Here is a 15112-nt window from a genome sequence, read left to right as displayed (position 1 = left end):
ATCAGTTTATTTTGTTTTGTTTCATACTTCTATGGATCCTTCAAAGTATTGTATTTAATTATTCCCTGGTGACTGTTAAGGCCCTTGGGCATCTTGTTATTTATAAAGGTATTCTTTTGAATTTCAATTTTAATATTTCTTCCAGAAATCAAGGTTTCTTGGATTTAAGCCAGTCTTTGTGGTTTTGGAAAGGGGAGTCCTTTCTTACTTCAGGAACAGGTACTTCTTTAACTAATACTTTTGGGTCACCTGAGTCACTCAGATGACTTATTCCTATCTTTTTTTTTTTTGTCATCATGCGTTGAGTGTGACTTTTAAGCATTTTGTCCAAAATGGATGAATCAATATCAACCAATTTTAGTAGTGTAGAGTTTGCCTATAAAATTCATGGTTTATTATTGTAGAAGTAAGAATGCTTATTGGGTGGGAAACTCAAAGCATAAAACCATTTCTAAACAAACTTACGCAAAATAGATTTATTTTTTACTTTGTCCAAAAATGCTGAGATTCTGTATTATGTTTTAAAAATTTTGGCCAAAAAATTGCCCCTCACATTTTTCCCAGTGCTGATTAAGATCAGACACCTGTGTAGAGTCACTGTAACACCTATGGTCTGACAGAATCATTAAAACAAAAACATTGGAAAGGAAACATGTTTAAGACTTTAGTTTATCATTGGCATAAACTGTTCTTCTTTCGGATGAGACCTTAAAAACCAAGGTATCGTGTGCGACCTTGACATGATAAAGAACCTTGAGTGCTCTATGACTCTGAGTGCTGAGTATATATAGGTCTACATTTGAATCTCTTCACGGGTATATGGTGATGTTTCTATATGAGTGAAAAATTCTCAAATGAGATAAAAAACAACATACAGTGCAGGGAACTAATTTTGTTACATAAACCAGCATTAGCATAAGCATTAGTAGCATCAGGATCGAGCTAGCATCAGGATCAGCATTTAAAAAACAGCATTACCAGGATCAGCATCAGCAAGCATAGGATAAAACCAGCATTGACCTACATAAAATCAGCATTATCCTACTAGCATCAGAAAATCAATGAGTTTTAATTCAGTAAAAAATTAAAAAAGAAAGAAAGAATATTGGTTAAAGTATTCACATTATTGATACATAGTGAGATATTATGATCAAATAATTTTTAAAGGCACTTTTATTGCTTTAAACGGCAATGCTGAAATTCATTATCTACTTCTGGTAGCATGATGCTACTTCTGGTAGCATTGACCTAATTATAAAACAGCATCAGGATAAGGATTACTAGCATTAAATCAGCAAACAAAGGAAGCATTCAAATCAGCAAGCAAAGGAAGCATTCAAATCAGCATCGATGCTGTAACAAAATTAGTTTCCTGCACTGTACAATCAATCATTCAACCAAGGTGAAAGCAAAGGAGCCACATGACCAGAAATTATTTTTGACTACATCACCTCAGTATTGTTTAAGTCAGTACAGAATGATGCTAGTCAAACTGTAAAGGAGATTTGACATTTGGGTAACAACAACACACAAATTTTTATTGGAAAGTTCAAGAAAAAAGAGAATTTAATTTACAGAATGTTAACAAGTGATGAATGAAAAAGAAGAGTTAACACTGCCAGCGCTTGTTTCTATGTGAGATAAGAAGCTGAAGTGACGTTAAAATGATGTAGTGATAATCTCTGCAGAGTACTCAAGGTCACTGGACATACGCAAGTTTATAATTTCACTGGGACTTATCTGATGATGCTATTAACTAGAAATTTTGCACATTTGTCTTATTTATTCTGGATAAAATATTGGCAAATACTTATGAATAGAACTCTTTCTTTTATGGAGTTAAAGGGATTGTCTCAATAATTTCTAAACAGCCCTTGTATGATTCCCAGACATTGTATTTATTATAATGGCTGTCAATGATATATATATTATGCTGGATCCAGTATGTGTATTACAATATTTTATCAGTAAAATGAATATCCTAATAAAGGGACTCATCTGAATCTACTGCTAAATAACTAATCATTGTGGGAATCGAATTTCCCTTGTTTTTATGGTATGGAGAGATCCAAAATATCATGTCCTCCACACAAAGTATGGTTTCAGTACAAATCTGGCCTTGTATTTTTTTGAAACGTGAAATTGTTGTGAAAAATTAAAACTCTTGCTTCCTAAATTGTTCAAACTCCATGTAGTAAGATCATACAAATAATTTTTCTTATGTGACCTCCTAAATACCAATTGTGATGTCATGAACTTGTGTATTTTCTTAAAAAGTTGCAGAAGACATCAATTTTCAGTGGAATTTTCTTTCAGATAATATAGACCACATGCATCACCCACAAAGATTTTAAGAAATGTGATTTCTCAAAGATTTTTATGCAACATATCTTAAAATGGAAGTGGGTGATGGCTGTGGACACTTTTTCCTAAGGAAATTAGCCCCATAAATGAGTCATTTTGAGGCTTTTTCTGTTTAAAACAGAGAAATATAACAAATTCATGATGTCATGTTTCCAGAACAGTCCTCTTTTATGTTAAATTCTTTCATGATTTATCTCTTTCATGTTTCATATTCATATTTAAGCAAATTTCAGTACTTTTTTGAAAATGTCAAATTCTTAGGGCATGGTAAATCCAAAACTGTATCTTCTTCTTTCAAATTAAGACAACTCTATACTTCTTTAACGGTTACCATGAAATCAAATCCCCACAAACCAATATTTTGAACTCACCTAGCTGAAAGTTCGTTTGAACTTTATTGATCATATTTTGTCTGTTAATTGTCTGTAAATGTCAGTGTCATTGTTGTCATCTTTGTTTGAATAATGCCCCCTAAGGGGAGGGATGGGGCAACAATAAAACTTAGATAACTTTTTTATTCATTGTTCACAAAATGAATATTGTAATTTGCAGTTTAATGCAAAGAAATATAATGCACATCAAACTAATGTGAATTAAATTGCATTTACACAATAGTTAATGCAAAGTAAACTAATGCACATTAAAATTCTAATTTTTACAGTAAGGCTATTATGGTGTCATTTGCAAGTCATGTCACCTTATGCAGAGCAGATGTACATTTGACGTAGTGTCATAGTGTCCATACACATTTTTAGCTCTTCTGAGCCAAAGGCTCAAAGAGCTAATGCTATGGCCATTTGTGCGGTGTGCAGTGTGCGTAAACTTTTTAGAATATGGGCCATAACTCAAGAACCCCTTGGCCAATTATTGTCAAATTTGTCACATGGTATCCTTGGCCAAGGGCTCCCTTTTATACTAAAACTAGGGTTGTGACCCTTTAACAAGGGGAGATAATTAGGAAAATAGAAACAAAAGTACTGGTTGCTAAAAAATCTTCTTCTCAAGAACCACTGGGCAGATTATCACCAAACTTACACAAAAGGATGAGGATATGTTGTAGATTAACAATTGTTCAAGGCATCAGCCTGGGGCAAAGGGCGTGGTCTCAAGGTCACTTCAAATTTGACCAAAAATTACATTTTAATAAAATGTTGATATTTTGCTTACCATAAGGACTAGGATCATCAAATCTTGTCAGTTGATGCATCTAAGGACCTCATATCATGTTGACTCAAAAGTAGGTCACGGTGACCTACTTTTAAAATTTTGCGGCCATTATTTTTCAAAATGATTTAGAGGCATATTTTGAACAATTTAAGGCCTATGATCATCAAACTTTGTCAGTTGATGTATCTTGGGTCCTCAAAGTACGTCAACTAAAAAGTAGGTCACCTTGACCTCCTTTTTGAATTTTATGGCTAATCTTTTTCAAAACAATTATGGTCAATAATTCAGATACTGAGAGGTTTAGAATCATGAAATGTTGCAAGATGATGCATCTTGAGGCCATAAAACATATTTATTAAAAAGTAAATCACAGTGACCTACTTTTTGAACTTTGCAGGCATTCGATTTCAAAGCGTTTCAGAGGCATAATTTGGACATTTTAAGACCTATGATCATAAAACTTTGTAAGTTGATGCATCTTGGGTCATCACAGTAAGTTGACTGAAAAGTAGGTCACCGTGACCTACTTTTCAATTTATATGGCTATAATTAAATATTTCAGGTACTAATTGGCTTAGAATCATCAAACTTTGTCAGTTGATGCGTCTTGGTTCCTTGAAGAACAACAACTGAAAAGTAGGTCACGGTGACCTACTTTTGAAAATTTATGGCTTTAATTAAATATTTCAAGTACTTATTTGCTTAGAATCATCAAAATTTGTCAGTTGATGCATCTTGGGTCCTTGGAGTATGACAACTGAAAAGTAGGTCACGGTGACCTACTTTTGAAATTTTATGGTTATAATTTTAAGGGAGCCGACTGGGGTTTTATTGTGTGAAAACTACTATAGAGAAACTCTTTAATTTTATACCATATGTACCTTACATTGACTTCAGTATGCATGCCAAGTTTAGTGAAAATCTACTGTCTGGTTAAGTTTTAGGGACCATCTCAAAATACAGGTACATTTACTATAGGATTATATAGGAAATTACCATTTTTTCGCACTTCGGAGCAAATTATAAAAATGCTCAGATTATATTATTTGATGGGTAATACTATATTGTACATTTTGTGCAAGAAACACAAAATTCTACCGGTTGGTTTCCAGAGGGGGCATCTCAAAATGTCAAAATTCATGATATTTTCCTATTTTTATGGAGTACAACAAAACATGACAGATACCACAGCTTTACATAAAAAATAATAAATATGATTGTTAGATTCTCAATTTCCTATGTTTAGAATTTCAAGAGCATGTATTTTGTACTTTTTATTTTATGGCATAATTAATGACCCGCTTAAAGAACTTCGGTTATTCATAACGTCAAAAACACACTATTACGACGTCTATCTATACCCATCATTTGAAAAATCGTTTAAAAAATCAGTTATTTAAAAACGTAATTAGATTTTTTAACCTGAGATTTCCTAAATTTGTTAATTTTTATAAATTATGTAAAAATAGTTGCTTTCAAAGAGTAAATACGCTTTATTTTACTATGCTGCGCGAAGTATTGCGCAATGAAAACCCTTAAAAAATATTTTAGGTGTTAATTGGCTTAGAATCATCAAACTTAGTTGCTGGGTCCTCAGAGAATGACAAGTGATAAGTAGGTCATCTGACCAACTCTCAGGTACTAGTTGGCTTAGAATTAATTTTGCTATTATGCATGCATCAAAATTTAATTGAATTAGATTTGCTTAGCATTCACATGGTGTTAATGTGAAACAATTTGATGTGCAGTCAATCAATTTTAACATGAAGTCTGTAAGCCAATGCTCACTAGTAATACCCTTACTCTAATGTGAATATAAGCTCTCATGTGAATATACACAAGTTCAGCTGTGACAGAAATTTGGTACAGACAGATGCATGGATAAACAGGAAGTGGACATCAGATTAGTAGAAAAATGAATCCCACCATATGGCATGCCGAAACAAAGAACGTGCTAAAATTTCAAGCATCTGCAAAGAGTACTTGCTGAGAAAACTGTGACAAAATTTTGTTATGGACAGACAGACAGACATACAGACAGACAGGCACATAAGGGTAAAACAGTATACCCCTCTCTCCTTTGGAGCGGGGATATAATTAAACTAATTTGCATTAAATTTTCTTTGTGAACTTAGTTTAATTTAATTTGTAGTCACTTTCCTTTATTTCGAATATATATACTCTTCAAAAAAAGAAACGAATAGTAGAATTTTAGTGAAACATTGAACATAAAGATTATTTAGTAAAATGATGCATTGATCATAAAGAAATGTGGTTAACAATAGATATACAATCTAAATGTCATAATTACTGAAGAATTTTAAAATCATAGACAGTTCAAGGTCAATAAAGATCAATATCTGGTATGGCCCCACAGACACAAATGATAGCTTAAAATGGCATCTAATTGAAGCAAATGAGTGTAATAAAAACTGTACAGGAATACTCTCCCACTCTAAATGTAGAGCTCTGGTCAGCTGTTGCAGAGTCTGGGGATGTGATTGTCTTTGGAAAATCATGCCAATCCATCCTGTCCAATGCATGGTCAAATGGGTTTAAATCTGGCAATTTAGAAGAAATAGGATGCTGTTGCTTTGCAAGAATATGATTGTCAAGCGAGCCATATGTGGCTGTGTATTGTCAGATTGAAATAGGGCTGCAGGATGCTGCAATACTGGAATGACATGTGCGGGTATATCATCGTTAGAGTACCTTTTTCCATTAAAGTCCTTTGAATATGAACCAAATCAGTCTTACTTTTATGTAATACAGTTTTTCCATATCATTACACTACCACCATCAAATCTATCAACGTCCTGGAGGCAGTTTTCTGTTAAAGGTTCATTACGAAGCTTATGCACTCTTAAACTTACAACAAGCTTTGCAATACACATTCTGGACTAGTAGCTTAACCAAAAGGTTCAGCGGTGTTGCTGTGGCCATACTCTGTTTATCTGAGATCTTTGAAGTCGATATTTGAGGTGTTGTGGGGTCAGAACAATGGCATAAATAATCCTCTAGCAATAATTCCAGATTTCCATAATCAACTGCAAATGGTCTTGTTAGATTTTCTGTGCAGTTCAGGGATAGCTAATGCCGTAGATGACGTCATTGTGAAACATTCATAAAAATAACGTAAACCACTGAAGCCATCCTCTGCTGCTGATGTCACGCTTGGTCTGCCATATTTTTGGCGAATATTGGGTGTTCCATGTTAATGGTACATGTATATGTCTTATATGTTAGATTTGGTGCTGTGTGTAAAATTAAAACCTCTTGGAATTGTAGACTGTGGTACACAAGCTCCCAGTCGCCCAATTTTCTTTTTGTGATATGTAACATTCAGATGCAGTATTTTTAGATAGCATCAATTTTCAGATAAAACCAGAATCAAAATATTGAGAACCCCAGCTTTTGATAGCCCTTTTGTGCCTGAAGGAATTGCATCAGAATCTAACAAATGAAAATTGAGAAAAAAAAATTTTTTTAGCGTTTTGCAAAATCAGGTCTTTTTGTCTGTCAGATTTGTAGAATAGCTGTACAATTAACAATTGCATTAAAAAATAACGCAAATTACTCGAATGAATCATATCCATCTAAAAAAAATTGTATTACAAAACTATCCTATATTTTTCCAGGTATTGTCCTTGTTATGTGTTTCTTTTTTGAAGAGTATAGTAGTCCTCAGATATAGCCTCTGAATAAAGAATATGGCGAACAAATTCCTTTTACCGAATCATGTTCAGCTTTAAGTACTGATATGTTCATATGGTTTAGGCAACTGATTCATTAGAACAAAAGCACCAATATGATATTTATGCCCTCCTTTGAAGAAGGGAAGGCATATTGCTTTGCTGCTGTCTGTGTGTCTGTCTGTCGGTCCACCAAGTTTCCGTTCATTTTCCTCGAGAGAGTGCACATATTGAGAAATGAAATTTGGTATACAGATTTATTATAAGAATATCTAGGTCAAGGTCTGTTTTGGGTACAATCGAGCATTTTTTGACAGAGTTATGCCCCTTGGATTTTGAAAAATTCCAATTATTTGCAGTTTCCTTTCATTTTCTTCACAGAGAGTGCACATACTGAAATGAAATTTGGTATACAGATTTATCATAAGAATATCTAGGTCAAGTTTTGTTTTGGGTATGATCAAGCAATTTTTGACAGAGTTATCCCCCTTGGACTTTGAAAATTTCCAATTATTATTTGCAGTTTCCATTCATTTTTCTTTGCAGAGAGTGCACATACATGTACTGAAATGAAATTTGATATACAGATTTATCATAAGAATATCTATGCCAAGATCTGTTTTGGGTAGGATTGAGCAATTTTTGACAGAGTTATGCCCCTTGGACTTGAAAAATTCTAATTATTTGCAGTTTCTGTTTAATTTTTTTGCAGAGAGTGCACATACTGAAATGAAATTTGGTATACAGATTTATCATAAAAATATCTAGGTCAAGATCTGTTTTGGGTACATCAAGCAATTTTTGACAGAGTTATGCGCATTGGACCTTGAAAAATTCCAATTATTGGGGGGGGGGGGGGGGCATAAGTGTTTCACAAACATCTCTTGTTTATTTTTGTGCCATTTCCACCCATCATACATGTGATAATCTGTAGACCCAAATACTGTACAGGAGCCTTGAAAATACCGAAATTTAGGTAAAAATACTGTACATTGCTCATCCAAAAAGTGTACAAAATAACAAACAAAAATTATAATTATTAATCTTCAAATCAACAAATATACCACTGCATGTAGTGTTAATTACTATTTTCCAGCAACTTGTGCAGCGTTTAGAATTTCAGCGATCCCGAGGGTCAATTTTGAGTTGAGTTGAAGAATGGTTTTTACTGATATTTATAGGTTGACTGAATATTGGGAAATATTCCTGCTTGAGATCTTTGCACGGTAAAGTGGATGGAGCATGGGAGGTCCACATCTATGCAAAGAGTTAAACTGAGGGTGCATGGGCATATTTCCAATATTAAGACAATAATTTTTAGTTTTCTTACATATTTTAGTATTTTTAGCTCTTCTGAGCCAAAGGCTCAAAGAGCTAATGCTATGGCCATTTGTGCAGTGTGCTTAAACTTTTTAGAACATGGGCTATATCTCAAGAACCCCTTGGCCAATTTTTGTCAAATTTGTCACAGAGTATCCTTGGCCAAAGGGCTCTCATTTATACTAAAACTAGGGAAGTGGCCCTTAAACAAGGAGAAATAGTTAGGAAAATATAAAAACAAAGGTACTGGTTGCTAAAAAATCTTCTTCTCAAGAACCACTGGGCAAATTATCAACAAACTTGCAAACAAGAGTAAGGACGTGTTTTAGATTAAAAATTGTTAAAGGCATCACCCTGGGGCAAAGGGCATGGTCTCAAGGTCACTTCAAAGTTGACCAAAAATTATGTTTTGTTAAATAGTTGATATTTTGCTTACTAATGGAACTAGGATCATCAAATTTTGTTAGTTGATGCATCTTAGGACCTCATATCATACTGACTCAAAAGTAGGTCACAGTGACGTACTTTTTAGCTCTTCTGAGCCAAAGGCTCAAAGAGCTAATGCTATGGCCATTTGTGCGGTGTGCAGTGTGCGTAAACTTTTTAGAATATGGGCCATAACTCAAGAACCCCTTGGCCAATTATTGTCAAATTTGTCACATGGTATCCTTGGCCCAAGGGCTTCCTTTTATACTAAAACTAGGGTTGTGACCCTTAAACAAGAGGAGATAATTAGGAAAATAGAAACAAAAGTACTGGTAAGCATCAACTTGCTTACTTTAAGGACTAGGATCATCAAATCTTGCCAGTTGATGCATCTAAGCACCTCCTATCATGTTGACTCAAAAGTAGGTCACGATGACCTAGATGACCTACTTTTTAAATTTTGCGGCCATTCTTTTTCAAAATGATTTAGAGGCATATTTTGAACAATTAAAGGCCTGTGATCATCAAACTTTGTCAGTTGATGCATCTTGGGTCCTCGGAGTATGTCAACTTAAAAGTAGGTCACCTTGACCTCCTTTTTCGAATTTTATGGCTAATCTTTTTCAAAACAATTAAGGTCATTAATTCGAATACTGAAAGGTTTAGAATAATTAAATCTTGTAAGATGATACATCTTGGGGCCATAAAACATATTTATTAAAAAGTAGGTCACAGTGACCTACTTTTTGAACTTTGCAGGCATTCAATTTCAAAGCATTTTAGAAGCATAATTTGGACATTTTAAGGCCTATGATTATAAAACTTTGTAAGTTGATGCATCTTGGGTCCTCAAAAAACGTCAACTCAAAAGTAGGTCACCGTGACCTACTTTTAAATATTATGGCTATATCTAAATATTTTTAGGGTACTATTTGGCTTAGAATCATCAAAATTTGTCATTTGATGTATCTTGGGTCCTCGGAGTAGGTCGACTGAAAAGAAGGTCACCATGACCTACTTTTCAATTAATATGACTAGAATTAAATATTTCGGGTACTAATTGGCTTAGAATCATCAAACTTTATCTGGTGATGCATCTTGGGTATTCGGAGCAAGTTGACTGAAAAGTAGGGCACCGTGACCTACTTTTGAAAATTTATGGCGCTAATTAAATTTTTTCAGGTATTGATTGGCTTAGAATCATCAAACTTTGACAGTTGATGCATCTTTGGTCCTTGGAGTATGACATCTGAAAAGTAGGTCACCTTGACCTACTTTTGAAATTTTATTGCTGTATTTAATATTCTTCAGGTACTATTTGGCTTAGAATCATCAAAATTTGTCAGTTGATGTATCTTGGGTCCTCGGAGTAGGTCAACTGAAAAGTAGGTCACCTTGACCTACTTTTCAATTTATATGAATATAATTAAATATTTTGGGTACTAATTTGCTTAGAATCATCAAACTTTGTCAGTTGATGCATCTTGGGTCTTCAGAGTAGGTCTACTGAAAAGTAGGTTATCTTGAGCTACTTTTCAATTTATATGGCTATAATGAAATATTTCGGGTACTAATTAGCTTCGAATCATCAAACTTTGTCAGTTGATGCATTTCGGGTCCTCAGAGTAGATTAACTGAAAAGTAAGTCACTGTGACCTACTTTTGAAAATTTATGGCTTTAATTAAATATTTCAGGTACTAATTAGCTTAGAATCATCAAACTTTGTCAGTTGATGCATCTTGGGTCCTCAGAGTAAGTTGACTGAAATGTAGGTCACTGTGACCTACTTTTGAAATTTTATGGCTATATTATATATATTAGGTACTTATTGGCTTAGAATCATCATACTTTGTCAGTTGATGCATCTTGAGTCCTCAAAGTATGTCATCTGAAAAGTAGGTCGCTGTGACCTACTTTTTGATTTATTTGGCTTATCTTTTTCCAAATTTTTAAGGTCATTTTTTCAGACACTGAGAGGTTTAGAATCATCAACCAAGTAAGTTGATGCATCTTGGAGCCTAAAACATATTTTTGAAAAAATAGGTCACAGTGACCTACTTTTTGAATTTTGCAGGCATTCATTTTCAAATTGTTTTAGAGGCATGATTTTACTTTTGAAATTTTATGGCTAAATTTAAATATTTCAGGTACTTATTGGCTTAGAATCACCCAACTTTGTCAGTTGATGCATCTTGGGTCCCCAGAGTATGTCAACTGAAAAGTGTTTTAACCAAAATGTTTGTCATGATGACCTACTTTTGGAATTGTCTAAATAAACAGGATACTTAGAGGTTTCAAATAGAAATGACAATTTATAAAATTTATCAGAAGAGCGATTCAAGGCCCTTGGGTCTCTTGTATATTTTAGTAGTAGTAATATTTTTTTTTGCTTCATATCAACGGAATTTCTTTGAATGTCTGGTCATAAACATCCTTACAGCATTTATTTAGTAACTCCCAGTTCAATGGATATTTGTGACGTCAAATGGTACATGTATGTAATATCATTAAGAATGGAGAGATGAGACATTAATGGTAATCCAACAACAAAGCTTTATGATAAACGAAATGACTTTAACTTTTCAATTGTCAATTTCCCTTACTTATGCAGCAGTATACCCTTATCACCTGCATATGGGATGTATATCTCTCATTTGATTCGATACGCAAGAGCATGCTTTATGTATGAACAATTTCTAAAACAAGGTAAGTTATTGACAAACAACTTGATGAAACAAGAATATCAACAGTCTCGTTTAAAGTCATCATTTCAAAAGTTCTATGGTTGATACAATGACCTTGTCAGCAAATACAATCATCATTAAGTCATGTGCTGACTGACATTTTTCATACTAATTGTTAGGCCATTATTTACACACTGAATTGTTGACAGATTTTTCTGTTATTTACCGATCATGACAAGGAGCACACGGTGAGTGTGACCAGTTAACAGGGGATGCTCACTCCTCCATGGCACCTGATCCCACCTCTGATGTTTTTGGAGGTCTGTGTTTGCTGTGCTTCCAAATTGTATCGTTTTGATGGACTTCAAGCTTGAATACTGTTCGTTATCTCCGTATTTCATTGTAATGTCACAAACATAAAAGCAGATCCTGGGCATTTACAGTTTTGTCTGATATAGCTCTGTAAATGCCAAGGTACTTTCTATACATTTTTGAGATATATTTCAAAATAATTAATAATGTTTATATAAGGAAGATGTATTGAATATAAAGTTAAATAATGTTTGTTTGAATCAGATATATGTAAAAGGGTGGGAAGAGCAAAAGCACAAATAGAATTAGACTGACAATGAAAATAAACAATCAAATTTATAAAAGAATGGTTGTTATTGATATTGTAAATATTACTAAGCATATAATGTTAAATTACTAAAATTAAGGAATATCTGTCTAATTTTTTGGTTTCATGATGTGATCAAGCAACTGACTTGCATGATAGTTTGCATTACACATAGATATCAATGCTTTTTCCCCAGTTTTATTTTAGCTTGATCGTCAACATATCAAAAAATAAAATGTTACTGCAGGTAATTAACCTTTAAGTTCATCAGTTACCAAATAAATGTGTGCAGGAAAAGCACTTAAGATTTTATATTGAAACTTAAGTAAAAATCTTATGTAAATTTTTTTTTTGATTTTTTTCAAAAAGAGCTATCAAAGGGTTATTATAGCCACTAATCAAAAGGTTAAGGGTCATACGATATGTAAATTTAGGATTTGGCGAGTAGCCGTTCGGGGAATTGGCCATCTGGTAGACCTTAATACTGTATCAATTATTAAACTTTGACATCAACAGATATTGTAACTTAGGGGAAATAAAGGGCTTATTTCCCGAATGGCTACTTGCCAAAATCAACATCTAATTATCACACCCAATTAAGGGGCCCTCTAAGGGGTACAGGTAGACTTACCTGTATGAATAAATTACCTGAATTTCAATGCATATAAACAGAACAATATATCAAGTCATTTTTAGTTCAATATATCCTGTAAAAAATTTTTTTTAATTTTTAATTTTTTAATTTATTTATTTATCTCTTTTATTTTATTTATTTATTTTTTTTTCTGTTAATTTAATTATTTAAAATAATTTCTATTTCTATCTAAGGGTATACAGTTAGGGTATTTCTACCCTCACAATTTATGGGTTTCAAAGTAGAAAAACTGCATTCAATATCACTGAATATAGTTTAAATCAAAGTTAAATAAGTAGTGATTTTATGCAAAATTACCAGTAATTATATTAATTAATCGTTACTTGTTTAGAACAGCAAGATGCATTAGTTTTAAACTTTGAGTCATGTACACTTTCTGTGAATTTTTTGATAATCTAGAGGGGATGCCAGCACAGGGACCAGAAGAAAAGGAATGAGATACTTGGATGGAACTGTAATATTGGTAGATACGATTACATGTACTTTATGTTGGTAGATACAATGACTTAGCTCTTCATTGAACATCACAAACATACCTACTTGTAATGAATTAGACTATACAGAGTACTGAATTCTTAAATGGATATTGCAAATTATTGTTTTATTGAAGCAACTTTGACTGTTTGATGTCAGTGATTGATTTTAATAATTCCTATTTTAATGTTTTCACTATTTTGTTTCAAATAATAAGATTTCTTATAATTTAGGATGTGATAAAATAAAGAAAAAGTTGCATGTAAATCATTCAAACTTATTTTTACAGTTGCCAAAGAAGTCAGAAAACAACAATTGTGAGTTTATCCTGAAGTACTCTGACGGCATCCAGCACACATTTAGTACAGGGGAGGGAGAACAGGAAATTGCACGACAGGTAAAAAGACACGATTATAATGTTAAACAAACAGAAAGCAAAAATCACTCCAAGTTAAGATGTAGGTAATACTTGTCATCACTCATACATCACTACAGGACAAGATAATCACTACCAGTTTTGAAGTTGGTTATGTTTGTTCAATGGACAGAAGATATTCACTACAAGTTTTGAAGTTGGTAATGTTTGTTCAATTGATAGAAGATATTCACTACAAGTTTTGATGTTGGTAATGTTTGTTCAATGGTTAGAAGATATTCACTATAAGTTCTGAAGTTGGTAATGATTGTTCAATGGATAGAAGATATTCACTACAAGTTTTGAAGTTGGTAATGCATGTTTCTTCAATGGAAAGAAGATATTCACAACAAGTCTTGAAGTAGTGATGTTTGTTCAATGGATGGAAGATAATCACTACAAGTTTTGAAGTTGGTAATGTTTGTTCAATGGATAGAAGATAATCACTACAAGTTTTGAAGTTGGTAATGTTTGTTCAATGGATGGAAGATATTCACTACAAGTTTTGAAGTTGGTAATGTTTGTTCAATAGATAGAAGATATTCACTACAAGTTTTGATGTTGGTAATGTTTGTTCAATGGATAGAAGATAATCACTACAAGTTTTGAAGTTGGTAATGTTTGTTCAATGGATGGAAGATATTCACTACAAGTTTTGATGTTTTTTCAACAGATAGAGGATATTTACTTTGACTTTTAAATATATTAATGACGTTTTATCAATTATCAATATTCGTTTTCATTCCTACATTGATTCAATATGTCTGTTTGAACTTGAAATAAAATACATCACAGAGTATGACACGTCTATTTTTAGGTCACCTGAGTCACTCAGGTGACCTATTGCTATCCGTTTTTGTCCATCTTTGCCTGAAGTCCATCGTGTGTCATGTGTTTACATTTTAATATTTTCAGGTTCTTCTCTGAAACCACTGAACCAATTTCAGCCAATTTTAGCATATGGCATCTGTGGGTAATGGGGGACAAAATTTGTGAATTTCATGGTCCTTGCCCCAACCCCAGGGGCCTGAGGGGTGGGGCTAAAACATCAAAATTAGTGCTATCTTTAAAAATCATCTTCTTTACTCCTGGACATCAAGCAGTCAAACTGTTGGCATAACTGTAATAAGCATTGAGCCCCTACCAAAATTGTGAAATCCATGGCCCTAGGGTCAGGGTCAGTGAAAATGCATAAATTCTTTAAAAATATTCTCTCCCCCTGTATATAAAGCAGATAAACTAGATAAACTAAGTGCATGGTTATGATGATCAAGGGTGCCTCTTTAAAAGTTTGT

At 33.3% G+C, this 15112-nt stretch overlaps 1 protein-coding gene across 1 annotated transcript in view; it reads left to right on the top strand.

Annotated features, from left to right (window-relative positions):
- The window catches only part of LOC133185588 (oxysterol-binding protein-related protein 1-like), a 329016-nt gene that overhangs the window by 39587 nt on the left and 274317 nt on the right, over positions 1–15112 (top strand). The window contains exons 8-10 of the mRNA XM_061320895.1: positions 146–219; positions 13328–13391; positions 13692–13799. Of these exons, the coding sequence (XP_061176879.1) occupies positions 146–219; positions 13328–13391; positions 13692–13799 (246 nt within the window). The remainder of the gene's footprint in view (positions 1–145; positions 220–13327; positions 13392–13691; positions 13800–15112) is intronic.

The sequence above is a fragment of the Saccostrea echinata genome, unplaced genomic scaffold (assembly GCF_033153115.1).
Source record: "Saccostrea echinata isolate AGI-Se365-2 ecotype Australia unplaced genomic scaffold, CSIRO_AGI_Sech_v1 ptg000001l, whole genome shotgun sequence".
In the NCBI taxonomy this organism is placed as follows: domain Eukaryota; kingdom Metazoa; phylum Mollusca; class Bivalvia; order Ostreida; family Ostreidae; genus Saccostrea; species Saccostrea echinata.
The sequence above is the reverse complement of the archived record's forward strand: the minus strand, read 5'-3'. Positions and strand labels throughout refer to the sequence as shown.